The 19,323-nt window shown below is 41.6% G+C and overlaps 1 protein-coding gene across 6 annotated transcripts in view; it reads left to right on the top strand.

The window, feature by feature from the left end:
- The window catches only part of LOC310800179 (uncharacterized protein), a 34,960-nt gene extending 15,902 nt beyond the window's left edge, over positions 1 to 19,058 (top strand). For 4 of the 6 annotated variants that reach the window (XM_083662763.1, XM_083662765.1, XM_083662766.1 and 1 more), the window contains 14 exons: positions 117 to 188; positions 598 to 699; positions 3,937 to 3,996; positions 4,161 to 4,232; positions 4,848 to 4,916; positions 6,669 to 6,731; positions 7,641 to 7,715; positions 10,363 to 10,526; positions 11,377 to 11,432; positions 12,163 to 12,318; positions 12,932 to 13,078; positions 16,651 to 16,722; positions 16,869 to 18,813; positions 18,938 to 19,058. In XM_083662763.1, coding sequence (XP_083518889.1) covers positions 117 to 188; positions 598 to 699; positions 3,937 to 3,996; positions 4,161 to 4,232; positions 4,848 to 4,916; positions 6,669 to 6,731; positions 7,641 to 7,715; positions 10,363 to 10,526; positions 11,377 to 11,432; positions 12,163 to 12,318; positions 12,932 to 13,078; positions 16,651 to 16,722; positions 16,869 to 16,877 — 1,117 coding nt within the window. In that variant the 3' untranslated portion in view covers positions 16,878 to 18,813; positions 18,938 to 19,058. The remainder of the gene's footprint in view (positions 1 to 116; positions 189 to 597; positions 700 to 3,936; positions 3,997 to 4,160; positions 4,233 to 4,847; positions 4,917 to 6,668; positions 6,732 to 7,640; positions 7,716 to 10,362; positions 10,527 to 11,376; positions 11,433 to 12,162; positions 12,319 to 12,931; positions 13,079 to 16,650; positions 16,723 to 16,868; positions 18,814 to 18,937) is intronic. The other 2 variants (XM_083662767.1, XM_083662768.1) reach the window with 2 other exon arrangements.
- The last annotated feature ends 265 nt before the right edge of the window (positions 19,059 to 19,323 follow it).

Here is a 19,323-nt window from a genome sequence, read left to right on the forward strand (position 1 = left end):
GTGCATTGAAGTTTGTGTGCGACGGCTGAGTGAGTTGGGCGTTTTCACTGTGCAGAGAACGCTGCTGAAAGCCTGACTTTTGAGAGTATGTTAAAGGATGTTGATTTTCTATTTAGGAAAGTTCCGCCTCCTGACCCAAACGCTCCAATTGCCCCTCTTCCTCTTCATCTGCACCCTCCTCCTACAAGGTCAGGGTCTACTCTGCATGTCCTCTGTCATTATTATCACACATCCTCTATATATACCGGGGTACGGTGGCGCATATATATATATGTATATGTATATATATATATATATATATATATGTATATATGTATGTATATATATATATATATATGTATATATATATATATATATATATGTATATGTATGTATATATATATATGTATATATATATATATATATATATATATATACATATATATATGTGTTTGTATATATATATGTATGTATATATATACATATCTATAGATATATATATATATATGTGTATATATGTATATATATATATATATATATATATGTGTATATATGTATATATATACCGTATATATATATCCTCTATATACATCTATAAGGTGTTTTTTTGTCATTTAGAAAAGAGCCTGCAGACCCCAATGCTCCTCTCCCTCCACTTCCTGTTCACCTTCACCCCCCTGCTCCTCTGCAGCGCCCCTCAGTGGACGGGAAGAAGGACAGGTCTGGATTGAAAATCTGTTGTTATTATGGCTGCATGATATCTTTTTTTCTAGAATTTTTTCTTGCTGGATTTGTCGCCCATTTCCACTTTTAGTCATAACGATTATTGAAAGATATTCCATATTCCAGACTGAAATGTTATAACAGAAGTGGAGTATTGGCCAGAATGACATGAACATTTGGACACTTATTCAGCCGGTATCTTGCATGTTGCGTTCAGGTGCACTGTCATTTTTTTTTTTTTTTTTTTTTTTTTACAATACGAAGAAGAATCGATTTGGAATCGATCCAGGAATCATGGCATTAAGAATCGCGATCCTTTCAAGAATCGATTTTTTTGGAGCACCCCTAGAGAACGGTGCTGAAAGCGTGACTTTTGAGAGTATTCTTAAAGGATGTTGATTTTCTATTTAGGAAAGTTCCGCCTCCTGACCCAAACGCTCCAATTGCCCCTCTTCCTCTTCATCTGCACCCTCCTCCTCCTCCTCCCAGGTCAGGGTCTACTCTGCATGTCCTCTGTCATTATTATCACACATCTAACAGTAGTTAGCAGGCGGTGATTCCACCGATATACAATACAAGGTGTGTTCTTGTCATTTAGAAAAGAGCCGGCAGACCCCAACGCTCCTCTCCCTCCGCTTCCTTTTCACCTTCACCCGCCTGCTCCGGCTCTGAAGCAGCGCCCCTCAGTGGACGGAGGGACGAAGGACAGGTCTGGATCAGATCTGTTTGTCATTAACACAGGCTGCATGTCGATGATGGGTTACATGTTCACCGGAAGAGTCTGGGAAGACCCGTTTTTCAGAGATAGGCTGTCATTTCTCTTTGGGAGTGTTCTCACCGTTCCCCAAATCCTGTTGCTGTTTTGTGTCCTGAGTTCTCGTATTGTTTGCCACCTCAGAAAGGAGTCATCGGACTCCAAGCCCCCGTCACTGAAGAAGATGTCGGAGCATGTGAAGAAAGACAGGTGTGGGATCTGGGACGTTATACTAACTCATTCATCCTGGGAAAGGAACATTTCCGTTGGCTGCTAATTTGCTCTGTGGAGGAACTGTGAACTAAAAGCTGTGTCAGTGCACGTTCCACAGTGCGTGAGATCAGTGCTGCTGTGTCAGTGCACGTTCCACAGTGTGTGAGATCAGTACTGCTGTGTCAGTGCACGTTCCACAGTGTGTGAGATCAGTGCTGCTGTGTCAGTGCACGTTCCACAGTGTGTGAGATCAGTGCTGCTGTGTCAGTGCACGTTCCACCGTGTGTGAGATCAGTGCTGCTGTGTCAGTGCACGTTCCACCGTGTGTGAGATCTGTGAACTAAAAGCTGTGTCAGTGCACGTTCCACCGTGTGTGAGATCAGTGAACTAAAAGCCGTGTCAGTGCACGGTCCACCGTGTGTGAGATCTGTGAACTAAAAGCTGTGTCAGTGCACGTTCCACAGTGTGAGATCAGTGAACTAAAAGCTGTGTCAGTGCACGGTCCACCGTGTGTGAGATCTGTGAACTAAAAGCTGTGTCAGTGCACGTTCCACAGTGTGAGATCAGTGAACTAAAAGCTGTGTCAGTGCACGTTCCACAGTGTGAGATCAGTGCTGCTGTGTCAGTGCACGTTCCACCGTGTGTGAGATCTGTGAACTAAAAGCTGTGTCAGTGCACGTTCCACAGTGTGAGATCAGTGAACTAAAAGCCGTGTCAGTGCACGGTCCACCGTGTGTGAGATCTGTGAACTAAAAGCTGTGTCAGTGCACGTTCCACAGTGTGAGATCAGTGAACTAAAAGCTGTGTCAGTGCACGGTCCACCGTGTGTGAGATCTGTGAACTAAAAGCTGTGTCAGTGCACGTTCCACAGTGTGAGATCAGTGAACTAAAAGCTGTGTCAGTGCACGTTCCACAGTGTGAGATCAGTGAACTAAAAGCTGTGTCAGTGCACGTTCCACAGTGTGAGATCAGTGAACTAAAAGCTGTGTCAGTGCACGTTCCACCATGTGTGAGATCAGTGCTGCATGTGCTGACAAGCACTGCGTCTATTTTCTTTAAACTCGGCTACAAAGGAAAGACTAAGATTTGGAACGGCAAAGACAAGACAAACAAAGACAAACAAAGGAATGTTTAATAGTCAGACAAGTCCTGACTTTCACCTAGTTTATTTTAGGGATGGGGCCGATCCAATATCGGTATTGGGTGCCGATATAGGCACTAATTCACGGATCGGATTGAGAGAGAAAAATCCGATCCAATTTTTTTTTTTTTTGCAATTCCAGCGCGGGCGCTGGCCGTAATTTGCCCATGTATAATAGTATCCTTCTTTGCCTTATATATTTTCTTAATTTTGTCTGCTTTTTGCAAGGTATATTTAAAAAATAATAATTAATTGGCCAGTAATTGGCCAAATCTTTGCCTATACTGTATATTCAAGAAAAATATTGGTATCGGCATAATATCGGTATCGGGCAGATATCCAAATTCAGGTATCGGAATCGGATCGGAAGTGAAAAAAGTGGATCGGTGCATCCCTAGTTTATTTAACGCTTTCACTTTTTCAACCTTAATTATATTGCACTAGAGGATAAGCTTTCAGCTTTTTATTACATCGCTGTTAATGATTCAATCTAATTGTAGAATCAAATTATATATTCGCCAGATATTAAGATTTCAAAGGATCATGTCATCTTATCAGCACGTTCTTGTGATTCACACCCCTAATTGATACCGGAATAGTTTTGGTACCTACAGGGCCGGTTCCAGAACAAGATGACTAGGGATGCATCCTAGATAGGAAGAGGTGCACATGCACGGGCCGACCCAAAAAATTTGACATGTTATTTTACTAAGAATAATGCATTTTACCATCATTTCAAGTAGAATGATACCAGCCAAGCAAGAATATTTTTCAAGTGTTTCAAGTGCTTTACTGAAATATTTGGACCATATAATGATAATACAATTATCTCAACCTTAAAAAGGTTACATGTAGGTGCCAAAAAGCCATAAATTCACATCAAAGAACAAAGAAAAACAACAATTATAATTCAAGTTTAAACAGTAAGTGTGCACCTGCAGCATGTTATAAAAAAAATAATAATAATCATTTTACCACTCTTTTCAACTGAGCATGCAGACAATTAAAATAAGGGTGCAATGCATGCTTTTGCACCCCTGTAAAACCGGGCCTGGGTACCTAGACTGTTGTCTTTAACAATTGATACTGGAATAGTTTTGGTACCTAGACTGTTTTCTTTTCGCAGGAAAGACTCATCGGATAGCAAAGTGCCTAGAAAACCCTCTGTGGACGCCAAGAAAGAAAGGTTAGCTAGTCAAAGAGTGTGACAGTGCCTGCTATGCTGCATGGTGGTGGCTGTGTGACTGGACTCAATCTTCTCCATAGAGAGACATTTCACTTTCACTTCTACTTTATGTGGTGGCCATGGGTGTGGTGTTTCCAGACTCACGCAAATGTTCCCTCTTCCAGGAAAGACTCGTCCGACTCTAAACCGCCACCTCACAAAAAGCCCAGTTTGGAGGTCAAGAGAGAGAAGAACAGGTGTGCACGAGCAGGGAGAGGACGCACAAAATGTGTTTTTACCAGTTGTGTGTGTGTGTGTGTTTTTTTTCGGACTAGGTTTGGGTGGAATTCGTTCCTCCTCGCCCCACTCCATTGCACAGCCGACTAACGTGAGGTGGAGCTTCATATAGTCTCTAGTTTTCTGGCTGGGCACGGGCCTTTGTGCCAACAAAACTGTTTTAAACATGGGGAATTCACACCGGCATGCGCCGTGGACAGCGGAGTGTTGGAGAGGAGACACATTGAAATAAAGAGTTCATTGAGGAGAACACGTTGTCTTTCGTATTTTCTGCCATAGGCATTCATTTTGTAAAAAAAAGAATATATATATATATTAAAAAAATATTTTTAATATGATCGATAATCGATAATTGATCGTTAATTTTCCCGATTTTCGATTATGGAAATTTTTCAAAATGAATATCCCTAAGCTCCACAGAATATTATGATTTACACTCACATCTAAACTACATCTGTGTAATGATTTTCACTCCCATCTAAACTACAGCTGTGTCATTTCATACCTTGCACACTCGAGTGAAAAAAGAGTGTTCTCAGTGTTTCAAAGGTGGTTTCTGTTTTGTTTTGTTGTAGGAAGGACTCCTGTGATTCCAAACCGGGCCAGCCAGTAAAACGACAGTCAACTGATTCCAAACCTGACCGGTAAGGCTGATATGTACCACGTTCAATCAGTCCCTCCAGGATTTCGCAGAGTTTTTTTTGTGATTATTGCGATCATAAATGCTTCATTTTGCAGCGGCTCTTCTCAAAATTTGCGACATTTTATGTGATTTTCTTTGCGGTACAATTGAGGGAACTGGCAAAAATGGCGGAGTTGCGGATTTCTTTTTAATTTGATTTTTTAATTTTTAATTACCGGTAAATTTTTTCTTTTCCTCCCTTCGTCGTTTCTCTTCTCCTCTCTTCCTCATCCTCAATAATGCTATTATCACTTTGCCTCTTCTCATACTTTTTGCTTAGTGCTTCATATTTTTCCTCTTATCATTATTTCCTCTTCATGCCTTCCCTGTCCTCCTCATCCCTTGTTCCTTGTTAAATATTCAAACTACTAGACCCTAAGCTAAATACGCTGACTATGTGTGTGTGTGTGTGTGTGTGTGTGTGTGGGAGATACACACACACATAGTGAGACTGTGAGACAGTCGCTTCTGTGTCTCCCTCTGTTTTTACTAAACTATCAACTCTTTCATTGTCTGACCAGCTTCAATTTTGTAGCTACTCACCTCGATTCTCTCAGCACTCGCACACTGATTTTGATGTTGCTGCTTCGGTGAGTGTGATTTGTCTTTTATGGCGATGCTGGGGTAGTGATTACCCCGCTAGCCGGGCGCTTCTCGCTCATACTGAGCATTAGCGCCCGGCGGCCATCAACGCATTTCCCATCAAACAATTGTGCCGCTCTCACGTCTAGGTATAAAAACCAACCCTTACCTGAGCCAAACACGTGAAGTGAAGACGCTATCCGATGCCCAACATCCTCTTCTTTTAAATACATATAGGTGCCTCTTCCAAATTGTAGCATGAAATCCACTTTTCTGTCTTTGAAAAACCGAAAATGTAGGTGCAATACCATTCCGGAAGTGTAGGGGGCATTAGTGAGTAAACAGTGAGTCATATTTCCGGGTTGCTCCAGATGAATGATTTTCGGTTTTTCAAAGACAGAAAAGTGGATTTTATGCAACAATTTGGAAGAGGCACCTATTTAAAAGAAGAGGATGTTGCGCATCGGATAGCGTCTTCACTTCACGTGTTTGGCTCAGGTAAGGGTTGGCTTTTTATACCTAGACGTGAGAGCGGCACGATTGTTTGATTGGAAATGCGTTGACGGTCGCCGGGCGCTAATGCTCAGTATGAGCGAGAAGCGCCCGGCTAGTGGGGTAAGGGTAGTGAGAGCAGTCTCAAATGCTTCGCGCTAGCAAAGTGGCCGTCCAGTGACGATTTCCGTTTGTGTTCCTCCACGACAGTGTTGCACGGAGTGCAAAATAGTTTGCCTCCACTTTCATGCAAAACATTTGGTAATTGTTTTGCGGTTATTTTTGTTGGCAAATGTGAGGGGTTTGCCCTCCTCATCGCAGTGCGATGACGTGTTACGTTACGTCCCATACTCTCGTCACTTCCTATTGTTGTCCCTCGTTCCCACGGCAACCAGGCAATATGACAGCGCACACATATCTCAAACCCAGGTAGAGATGCAGCATTTTACTAACTTTTTGCGGCGAAATCGCGGGAATTTTGAAAAATTGCAAGCAAATATCGCGGAGTTTGGTTGAATTCGTGTTAATTATTGCGATCGCAAAATCGCAATTTCCTGGAGGGACTGTTCAATTACTCACTCTTAGTTATAAAAAAAATAAACAATAAAACAATAGACTAAAACAAAGTAAAATTATTCAGGAGGGAGTCCACAGATTCCAAGAAAGGCAGCTCACCACCAGCAAAGAAGCTTACAGGTGAAAGGTAAGTGCTGATTCACTTTAATCACCCAGCTGTGTGTGTGTGTGGTTTATTATTAGAATTTTTATAATAATAATATTATTTTTATAATTACCCTATTTTCTCCCCAATTGTACTTTGCCAATTTTACCCCCTCCTGTGGTCGCTGCTCCACCCTCTGCTGATCTGGGGAGAGCCGTAGACTAGCACCATGCTTCCCCTGAGACATGCGCAGTAGCCAGCCGCTTCTCTTCACCCGACAGCGGTGACCAGTAGGACGTGGGAGGATCACGCTATTCCCACCAGTTCCCTTCCCTCCAAACAGGCGCCCCGACCGACCAGAGGCGGGCACTAGTGCGGAAAAGGGTTTTAGTAGTCTCGCTGGCCAGCCTTCTCTCCCTTCCGTCCGAGGAGTCTGGCGCCGCAGGTCTTCATAGTGGGATTGCGATGGGCGGCGCTTGGCGGCAGTGCCCTTGGAAAATAGTTTTCACCAATCCAACTTGCCGTTTTCAGCGTGTAGCAGCAACGAGCTAGCGTGTAGGTTTCTGCCGTTAGCTTGCTAGCTAGTTAGCGTTGTTGTTTTCACTGAGGCGGCAGGGCACTATTTACAGCGACACACAGGGAGGAGGGAGCGGATGCCGCTCTGATTGACATGGTCGGAGCCAACGACAGAGTTTTTGATAACCCGGGAGCGGACATCCGGCTGCCACCGAAAAACAGTCGCTCCAATGGGAGAGCAGCTGTAGAGCAGGGGAGGGTTTATCCCTGTTGCCTGTTTCCGTGGCGACAGACTCCTCGGACGGAAGCGAGGGGAGGCTGGCCAGCGAGACTAGGGTTTTAGTAACACAGTCGCCATTAACAGCCCTCACTTGGTGAAAATGATTGTGTTTCTGTGGAAAGCATGAAGATGGTGATACTGACGTTGTCTTCCAGGAGAGAGTCTCAGGGCTCCAAGTCTTCTCACCTGGCCCCCCTGCAGAGGAAGACCTCTTCTGATGGCATTGAAAGGTATTTTAATGTCAAAATGATCACATTTTCCAGCCAGTATAGATTCATCATAAATTGTGCCTCTTAGGGTGCTGTAATGTTTTGGTTTAGATGGTCCATGGGCCAAAATGTAGGCTAACAAATGAAAAAAATAATTATGATATGATACTGTATTGTTTTTAAGCCCAATAAACAGATAATATCTAAGTCGGAATACCAGCCAGAAACGGTACTTAAAAGAACACTCCGCCCATTCTCAACCAGCTTTGTATCATTAGAACATCAGTAGTATATCAGAAAACTGTAAACGGTTTTGAAGTCTGTCATTTAATTTGACAGTTATTGAGTGTTAAAGTGTGGACCAGTGACATCACTGGTCCACAATAACTCAAATTAATAACTCATTAACTCAAATCAACTCTCAATAACTGTCAAACTATTCATCATTCATCTAGTTTGACAGTTATTGAGAGTTGATTTGAGTTAATGAGTTATTAATTTGAGTTAGTGTGGACCAGTGATGTCACTGGTCCACACTTAACACTCAATAACTGTCAAATTAAATGACCGACTTCAAAACAGTTTACAGTTTTCTGATATACTACTGATGTTCTAATGATACAAAGCTGGTTGAAAATGGGCGGAGTGTTCCTTTAACACCTACTCTTAACACCTGATAGCTTCCCATTTATTAGCAGTAGGGTTCCCAGAGTAAAACCTGGTCATTTCCACCACTGCTTATGGATGAGCATTCTATCATCGGCTGCATGCCATCATGTCTGCTTAAAACACCGCATAGCTAAAACTAAGGAATTCAAAGCTACTGTATTATCCTCACTCACTCCCTTATCTATTAAAATACAGTCTCAGCATTGATGAGTTGACATTATCATTAGACATTTGCTTAATGTTAATGCGACAAATAAAAAATACAAATTGTTCACAGGTCCCAAATCTCAAGTTAAGTCGCAAGTCTTTGAGGACAAGTCTCCTTTGTATTGTAACCTGTCTTTGTATATAAAAAATAAAAAAAAGGGCCAGGAAATAGGAAGGACGTTTTTGGCTGGAGGTAAAGCTGCAGTAGGCAATATTAGTTCATTGAAATTTTGGTTGAGTAGGTATTACAGTCTGACACCAAACAACCAATCAGGGTTAGCGAGAACCAGGGCCGGCGCCAGGATGAAATGACTGAGGGGGCTGTTATAACTGGCGAGGGGGCTGTTTTTTTTTTTTTTTTTTTATATATATATATTTTATTTTTTATTTTTTTATATGATATTTTTATATCGTAAAACATAGGTTATATACCCGCTATGCCTATTTCTGGACTTTTTAACCATAATAACCTCTGAAAAGCGCAATAACAACACAAGAAAGTCTACTATTCAAAATCAAATAAAACATTTATTTCACAGCAGCAGATTAAGGCATTAATAGAGGTTCAAGGGTTCATAGGTTCAAATTTAATGAATAGCTACATCTATGACACCTTGTGACAACCAAAGCACAGCAAATAGTGCTTCCCTGCCAATTCTGAAACAACAGAGCTATGTTTACAGGGGGTAGCCAACATCAACTTAAACTGATCAAATTTGATGAAGACTGCAGAAACAGCAGCCTAAAAATGTCAGGTACAAACATTGCCTAACTGGCCTTTATAGATTAACTATTCTTTAAATTTATTTTATTTTTTTCAAGTGAGGGGGCCGAAAATTGAACTGAGGGGGCTAAGCCCCCTTAGGCCCCCTCGTGGCGCCGGGCCTGGCGAGAACGTAACTAGCTGATCACAGCACACAAACAATGGTCATTTGGACTCTACTCTATGATTAACATTCCATTGATAATGTCATTTAAAGCCGCCTACTGCAGAAGAATTTCAGTAAAGACGTTTTTATTAATGACAATTGTTTCACCATCACCTCCATTTTCATAACTATTCGATCTATCGAAATTTAAACCCATCCCTAATTATCAGAATCAGAATAACTTTTATTGCCACAGTATGCAAGTTACATACGAGGAATTTGCCTTAGTGTCTGTATGCAGCGTAGCGGTCACATCAATATACAGAGATAAGAAGTAGGAAGAGAACTAAAGACAATCGCAAAGTTGCAAGTGCAATCAAATCGAGTAAATATATACAATTGTTGAAGTGTTCTGTGGATGATAAATATGAATTTACGTTGGATTTACATGAGATTTACAGACTGAGTTAAATAGACGTTAAATAGGCAGTGGATTTACATGAATTTACAGTCAGAGTTAAATAAGAGTTTACATTGAATGTACATGAAATGTACAGGCCAAGTTAAATAGGCATTAATGTGCAGGGAATTTACATGAATTTACAGTCCCAGTTAGACAGGCATTAAATTAGATACAGTATGAGTTCCAGTTTTATGGGGGGGGGGGAGTTCAGTTGAGTTTAGGAGGAGGTAGTGAGTTTGTGTGTGTGGGGGGGGGGGTTGTTGGTGAGGTCCTTGGCGGTTGGGAAGAAGCTGGTCTTGTGGCGGGTGGCACTGGTCTTGGCAGACCTCAGTTTCTTGCCGTGGGGGAGTGTCTTAAAGAGTTTGTGGCCAGGGTGGGAGGGGGTCAGCCATGATCTTGCGAGACCGCTTCTGCTTATGGCAGTTTTGCACAGAATCACGTTGTGTTTCCGTCTCTGCAGAAGGGGCAGCAAAAGCGATGCGCCTAAGATGCCCACCACCCCCACCAGCCCCATGTCGCCCAGCTTCAGCTCTGCGGGCGGGCCGCTGTCCCCTCGCCTCACCACCGGGGAGTCCATCAGAGACAAGTGCATCGAGATGCTGGCTGCTGCCCTGCGCACTGACGGTGAGGCAGACGTGACTCAATTAGGAATGAATGAAATCTTTGTTTTTCGAACATCTGAGAAATAAAAACAATAAAAAAATAAAATAAAAATTGTTAAAACAAATAAACAATATTAACTTAACATGTCTGAAAAGGGATAGGAAGAAGTATAAACTTATTTACTCCTACCCCATCTCCATTACTCAGTAATTAATAATCATCTATTGACTTCCATAATTATGTCCTATTAACCTATTATAATCCAATATTTATATATACAATACATATATATATATATATATATATATATATATATATATATATATATATATATATATATATATAAATATAAATATATATATATATATATATATATATATACATCTTTTTTTATTATAATTTAATTCCCCCCTCAAATTATAACCCCCTCCTCTATTAAAAGCAGTCCATTATTAAAGAACACTTTTTGAATGTTTCCTGGTACTAGATTATTTTTGGCTTTATACATTATTTGTGCTGTTCCACAAGAAATTCCACACGATCAGTGAATTTTAATATTTTGGACTTTAAGAATAGTGGATTAGTGTGATATCTGGCATTATGAATTATCCTTATGGCTCTTTTTTGGAGTATAGATAGTGATTGCAGTGAACATTTATTTATTTATTGCATAGCATTATTGCCTGGTATTATATTAGCAGAGTTGCACTCTGACAGTAATAAATAAAATAAATAAAAATAATATACATTATACTGTAGCAGGGAATCTGTCATAGACAAACTGTATGGTGTAAGTCAGTAGCACTGCACCCCATAAAAAACATAGAAATATGACTGCAGATGAGCTTGAATTGTTTCTTTCTCTCCATAGATGACTACAAAGACTTCGGAGCAAACTGTGACGGCATGGCAGCAGAGCTCGAGGATCATATCCTGCAATTTAGTCCATAATTTGCAGTTATGGCTGGCTTGACTTTGTTGCATAGGCCTAATGGCACGAATGACTCGTCATTCCTTCACTGACAGGTCTAATGGAAAACATCCCATTTGATATGATTACTGTGGTTAGATCTGTGTTCTCTCTTGGGGGGTATGGTGGCTCAGTGGTAAGCGCTGTCGCCTCACAGCTCGAAGGTCCTGGGTTCGATTCCCACCTGGGACGCTGTGAACGCTGAAGGAATGCGTGCCCATCCGCATGTCCTCGAGTGCCCACCGCCCGGGTGGGGTCGTCAAAAGGGCCTTTCTGTGTGGAGTTTGCATGTTCTCCCCGTGCCTCCCGGGGTTTTCCTTCATATAAGAACCCCTTCACCAAAACATGCAATATCCTGGTTGCTGATGTGGTGCCTCCTCTGGTCGTTAGGGGCGCCTGTTTAGAGGGAGGGGAACTGGTTGGAATAGCGTGATCCTCCCACGTGCTATGTCCTACCGGTGAAGCTTCCCCTGTCAGGTGAAAAGAAGCGGCTGGCTAACTGCCATGTCTCGGAGGAAGCATGGAGCCAGTTTCGGCTCTCCCCAGATCGGCAGAGGGTGGAGCAGAAACCAGGATAAATAAATTAAATTAACACTAATGGGGGATAAAAATGGGATAAAAAGAAAAGAAAAAGATCTGTGTTCTCGCTCACAGTGGAATCGATGCTGCCTTAACTCTGCGGTCGCACATATCTACCAGGAGTCAAAGACCACGGATATGAAATACAAGAACAGGGTGCGAAGTCGCATCAGCAACTTGAAGGACCCCAAGAACCCGGGGCTTCGCAGGAACGTCCTCGCCGGAGCCATCGACTTGCAACGCATTGCCAGCATGAGTGCTGAGGTACAGCAGCTGCAGAGCTAACTCCTTAACATATTACCAGTGTTGGGGGTAACTCATTACAAAAGTAACATATTACATGTAATCTATTACTTTTAGCAGTAACTCAGTAATATAACTTATTACAATAGGATTTCAGTAATATTATACCAGTTACTTTGTCAAGTAACTCAAGTTACAAATTGAGTTATATTTTATTAAATCAATGCACATATTTAAAAAAGATATAATCATTTCCTAATCAAATTGTTTTTTTATGCAAATAACCCCTATAGATGAGAATAACAAAGGAAAAAGATAACATTTAGAATTTTGGATTGTTTACACTGACTTCAAGACAGTTGAAATTGTTTTTCGGGATGGTTCTGTGCCGGCGATGTCATTCTGCTACTGCAGTTATTTTGGTAGAAGTAATGCAAAAGTAGTGTAATAAGTAACGAGTTACTCTACACAGACAGTAATATTGTAAAGTAACATATTACTTTCAAATTAAAGTAACTAGTAATATGTAGTAGATTACATTTTGAAAGTAACTTGCCCAACACTGCCTCTCACACACATCTCCATTCCCACTCTCTCTCTGCGGCCCCTCCCTCTCCTCTCCTCTCCTGCCTAGGAAATGGCCAGTGATGAGCTGAAACAGCTGAGGAGTCATATGACCCAGGATGCCATCAGGGAGCATCAGTTGGCCAAAACCAGTGGCACCACCACCGACCTGCTGCAGTGCAGCAAGTGCAGGAAGAAGAACTGCACCTACAATCAGGTAAACAGACAGGCACATTACAAACATACTGTGCACGTACACACACACACACACACACACACACACACACACACACACACACACACACACAAACGTGCACCAAAGGCCAGCTTTACTTGCTTTACTTCAGCCATGGTAGCTCTGATAGGACTTTGAAAGTGAGACAGTGAGAGACAGATCCAGGCTGCGTGTCGTAGGCGTATGTTTAGTTCTGAATGTCCATGTCAGCAGTTTTCACTTCCAAATTTCACTCTCTACAGCAGGGGGGTTCCCAAACTTTTTGGGCTCGTGATCCTTCTTTAGCTGCGTTCACACCGACCTATTAAAGTATGTCGCTGGCGTCGAGTTTACATACAAAGTCAATGCAAACGAGTGATTGAGCGTATATTCGCCTGGGAGAATAATCGCTGGGCGTCCGAGCGACAGAGACAGAGCGATAGGGAGAAAATACGCTTGTCGCTCAAGATGAAATATTCCAACTCGAGCGAAAATACGCTGGCATCAGTCGCTGGCTGTTCAACACTGATTGGCTGCCGTGTGAGAGCGAGTCAAGGATCACTCTGGCTTGGAACAAACCGCTGGTTTATTGTGTGGCAACAAACCGCATTGACAGGCTGACAGCTGACATGAAGTGAAGTCTGTACTACCGGTATGCAGCTCGCATTAGGAGCACGCTGATAGGCTTAGCTTGTAAACAATGACGGTGGCTCGTAGTGGACAAACAGCATGACATTGCGTAACGTTATATCCCCCACATGTCCGTCATTTCGTGTGCCTGTTGATGAGCGATTTAAACAGAGCGACAGAGCGATTCCAAAGGGTTGACTTGAGCGACAGAGCGAAAAATAAATATCTCGGTGTGAACGCCCCTTTTGATGTCACAAAAATCTAGGTACCCGAGACATTCAAATTCCTGTACACCATCGATAATATCATCGGTGAGATCGTCAGTGATGTCACATACTGATAGTATGCTTCTTTCCCCCCACAGAATTCTGACTTTAAAGTCGAGCTGAACCCAAAAAAGGACTTTTCTTTTCTTTTAGTTCAAATACCTGGGTATGCAGTGCACCGATTTAATAATGTATGCAAAACAAATCACAAAAATCCAATTTCTTTAGTTTTTCACACTTTTTCACATCAAAAGTTCATTTTTCAAGATTTCATTGATAACAGTAATTTACAGTTTGCTGACGTCACCTAGTACTATCAAATTTCTACCCCATTTCAACCAATCATATCATGACATGCAGCTGTCAATCAAATCTTCATTTCAGGATCATTTTCTCTTCCAAATGAAGGGGAAAATGGCGCCTAGTGCCTGTCATCTGGCAGAGTTTCTAGCCCATAAACTAACTACTAACTTGAGCAAATTATGCAAACTAAATCAAACGGTAATGTCTAAGAATGCAAAGAAATGTAACTGGCTCGTTAAAACACGAATTCCAGGAATATTATTTACATTTATAACGATAATGGCGCGCGCCTCCGAGCCTGACAGCCTCCCTGGCTGTCAGGGGTCGTCTCTTGGAGTTTCCAGGCGGGCGGGCAGCACCCATGCATCGGATTGTCCGCTCGCTCCGCACGAAGCAGCCTGGCTGCCTGGTACTCTGCGGATCCCACTCGCGTAGCACGACAACACGCTGAATCCCACCCGATTTGGGGGTGGAACACGCCAGGATTGGCCAATGCCAAAGCCAGTCCTCAGAATTGTCAAATCAAATAATCGACACCGTATATGGTCCGCCTGCTGGTAAAGGATTTGTAGAGAATTATTTCCCCAAGCGCTGTGAACTGTGATGAAGTCTAATAGCGCACAGATATAAAGTAAGTGAAATGCCTCAATCCAGACTGACTGAACTGAATCTGAGGGTCATGGTGTCTTGGTAGTATTTTAATTACATGATATGAGAGGAAATTAATGATCCCCGTGGCAAAATGTAGAAAAGAAAACTGCAATTAAAAAAGGTTTCATTTTAGTCAATGCTAATTAAACCATAATCATAATGACAATAAATTAAAAATTCTTCATTGTAATCACACATATTTTAATTAAATAGATTTCTTGACACCAGTATTTATTTTTGATTTTGATCATTTAATGAGTAACTCTTTGTCATTTACAGAATACATTTTGAATGTATTTTTGCCAGAGTAGAAACAAGAGGTTACAAACCGAGAAATGGAACCAGAGCTTTTGTGCGCGTGTGTGTCTGGTAATGGGGAAGTGAAGATGGTTTGTAAGCTGTACAAAACAATTATAGAATATACAATTATAGCTTATGCCAGAGGGAGGGGGCCCCTATAAGAGAAGGATTTGGAAGTCAGTTGCATGGCTTTAAAGTCGAGGTGAACCCGTTCGTCACGTGCATCTGAGTCCGTTTCAGACTGCAAACAAATTGAGAGGCGGACCATATACGGTGTCGATGATTTGATTTGACAATTCTGTCGACTGGCTTTGGCATCGGCCAATCCTGGCGTGTTCCACCCCCAAATAGGGTGGGATTCAGCGTGTTGTCGTGCTACGCGAGTGGGATCCGCGGAGCACCAGGCAGCCACCGGCTTCGTGCGGAGCGAGTGGACAATCCGATGCATGGGTGCTGCCCGCCCGCCTGGAATCTCCGAGAGACGACCCCTGACAGCCAGGGAGGCTGTCAGGCTCGGAGGCGCGCGCCATTAATATTCCTGGAATGCGTGTTTTAATGAGCCAGTTACATTTCTTTGCATTCTTGGAGATTATAGTTTTTGTTTTTTGTTCATGTTTCTAACAATTGGCCAAGTTAGTAGTTAGTTTATGGGATAGGAATTCTGCCAGATGACAGGCGCTAGGCGCCATTTTCTCTTTCTTTTGGGAGAGAAAATGATCCTGAAATGAAGATTTGATTGACAGCTGCATGTCGTGATATGATTGGTTGAAATGGGGTAGAAATTTGATAGTACTAGGTGACGTCAGCAAACTGTACATTACTGTTATCAATGAAATCTTGAAAAATGAACTTTTGATGTGAAAAAGTGTGAAAAACGATTATTAAATAGGTGCACTGCATACCCAGGTATTTGAACTTTAAGAAAAGAAAAGTCATTTTTGGGTTCAGCTCGACTTTAAAATCACTATGCATTTAGAGAAGGCCAGTGAATAGAGACTTTGAGGCCGGAAATATTTCACTCATGTTTTGTGCTTTTGAGTGGTCAAGGAGACAACCCATTATCAATAGTACAGGAGGATAACAGGAGCTAGACTAGAGGGTCTTACTGCTTGGTCTGAGGTCCAATGGGTTGATGTCTTGTTTAAATTGAGAAAGTGAGTGCTGGGCTGCAGCATTTCTATCACTTGGGACCGGAATGGAGGATTGGCAGTTTTGCAATTCTTCCAGGTTAAGTGGCAGAAAAACACCAGTTCCACTTAGAGAGGAGTCATTACTCGTTAATTAAGTAATTAGGAGTAATTGGTTTTGCAGCAGGTCCCTAGATTGTATACCTCCACCATCACCTCTTGAGTCCTGTGCATCACAGCTCCGTGCGTGTGTGTGTGTGTGTGTGTGTGTGTGTGTGTGTGTGTGTGTGTGTTTCAGGTGCAGACCCGTAGCGCTGACGAGCCAATGACCACGTTTGTCCTGTGTAACGAGTGTGGAAACCGTTGGAAGGTGAGTCTCTATATGATGTATTATGTTGTACAGTGTATCTGTCTGTAATTAGTGTAATTCTCTTTTTACTTTTAGAAATACCTTTTTTTTAATTAATTAATTAATTAAATATTTAATATTAATTAATTTTCCCCCTTCAATTTCAGTTCTGCTGATGCCTTCCAGCTCCGACGACAGTTTTGCCGAGCACACTGATCATGTTTTCTATGATGGAAGGAGGTTATGAAATATTGTGGCTTAGTGATTTCACTAAATAGTAGTGTTCTTACAATGAATACTTGAAAATTTGAAAATATCAGATTTCTAAGCATGTGCTTTTGATCCAAATTGATTCAGGTTTTGTATTACCAGGAGTTGAAAGACTATGCATGGATGTCAGTTTGATGACAGAGTCATTCAATCAACTCGGTTGCTACCCGTCCCACAAGTGATTATTATGGTGCTGATGAGAGAAGCTATCTCAATTAGGCTGTGAGCCAGCCCCCCTCCTCAGGATGGTTTCTCCCACTATGATTTCCTGTTATCCTATACCTTGGGCCATCTCAAGTGCATATAGGGGCCACATAACATAACATAACAAAACACACACACACACACACACAAAAGTACTGCCCGTTTTACAAATTCTCCTCAAAAGTGAGTATTTTCCAGCAATTTATGGTGAATATCACTTTGTCATTTTTGTATTGAGAAAACTGCCCAAGTTCACACGCTTCAATTTGAGCCCAAGATGAACTTCCCTACCTCAAAAATTACACTGTGACCGTAAATCTGCACTATACCTCAAATCAGAGAAAACTGAACTTTCAGTCACTGGTCGTCCAGGTGATGTGAAAATGATGTTCACTTTTTCATAAAAGCATGAAACTTGGTGTACTTGTACAGTCTGGGGTTCTGAAACTTTTCAGAAAGGGAGCCACACTCACTGTCACATTGTCACTTTTTTTTAACCCCAGGTGTGCATATATATATATTTTTTTATATATATATTTATTTATTATAATAATTATCGGTTATTGTATCGGTTATCGGCCAGGAGAAGCAGATATTTATCGTATCGGTTGAAAAATCCATATCGTGCAGCCCTAATATATATATATATATATATAGGTCCAAATTGGCCAATCAGTTGCTGAAATATTGTCTATATAAATTATGTATGTTAATGCTAATTATGCAAATTGCCCAACATATGCAAGTTAACATCCAACAGTTTCTATGTGCTGGGGACAATACTGTACATTTTTAACATAAACATTGGGGCTACTCAACATTTCTGGGTTCACAATAGAGCTCTCTATAGGCTGGCAAATAGACTATTCTCAGATACTGTTATTTCCTTCCCACAATGTCATTGAATTCACCATTAACTATTTACCTGAGTAGTTTATGATGTTATAGTTTCATTGTAATCCTTGACCATCAAAACATAGGGGTAGACATCACCTTTTCTGCGTTATCATGTGTGGTTCAGGAGATATGATTCAAAATGCATAATCCGGTTATGGCAGAGAATAAAATGGCTGCCATGGCCACCACAAGGCGTTGGCCACATGGCTCCCTGTCTCAAAATGTTCAGAGCCCCAAACTGTACAAGTACACCAAGTTTCATGCTTTTATGAAAAAATTTACATAATTTTAACATCACCTGGACGACCAGTGAGTGAAAATGCTGTTTTCTCTGATTTGAGGTATAGTGCAGGTTTTTGGCCAAAGCAAGTGTAATGTCTGAGGTAGGAAGCTCATCTTGGGCTCAAATTGAAGCTTATGAACTTGGGCAGTTTTCTAAATACAATTGAGGAAGTGATATTCACCATAAAGTGCTGGAAAATAATCATTTTTGAGGAGAATTTGTAAAACGGACAGTATTTTTTGTATTTTTGTGGGTACATTTTAAAATAGAATTGCAGCAAGCCCCAAAATCTTATTTTGCTACCTGCCCCTATGTTCCAGCATTTACATGATTTTTGCCCCAAAACGTTTTTTTTTTTGGGCCCCTGAGACCAAACGGCCCCGAGTTGAACGTGGCCCCGAGTTGAACGTGGCCCCTATGCACTTGAGATGGCCCAAGGTAGCAGAAAACTAGCCTAGGTAAACCCAGCCCCCACGTGACCTGCTCTCTCAGTTCCCAGTCACTTGTGACTGTAAGCAGGGTGAGCCTGAGAGCAGGTCACTGGGGGCTGGGTTTACCCAGGCTAGCAGAAAACACCCTGAGGAGTGGGCCTGACTCCCGGCCTAAATCCAGTTAATAAGTTATATAATATTGCAGCTCTTCACTTTGTATATATTTAATTCCACCAAAACTGCATAGAATAGATTAACAATACAAAGGCTCTCTAAACTGTCACATTTAATAAACTATTTTGACAATCAGACTTTTTTCGGTCCATTTTTAGAACATACTTATTAGGGTTCCCATACAGCACTGTGCAATGTTTTCATTTTTTTTGTCTTACAGTTTATTTATTTGTTTCCTGCATTGGTGTCAGTAGACTGCTGTTTATAGTCATTTTATATTTAGAAAATTGTCAAGTCAAGTTTATTTGTATAGCCCTAATTCACAAGCATGTCAGAGAATATGGCCCCTATTCTCCCACAGGC

The sequence above is a fragment of the Poromitra crassiceps genome, assembly GCF_964638095.1.
Source record: "Poromitra crassiceps genome assembly, chromosome: 29".
NCBI classification, from domain to species: Eukaryota; Metazoa; Chordata; class Actinopteri; order Beryciformes; family Melamphaidae; genus Poromitra; species Poromitra crassiceps.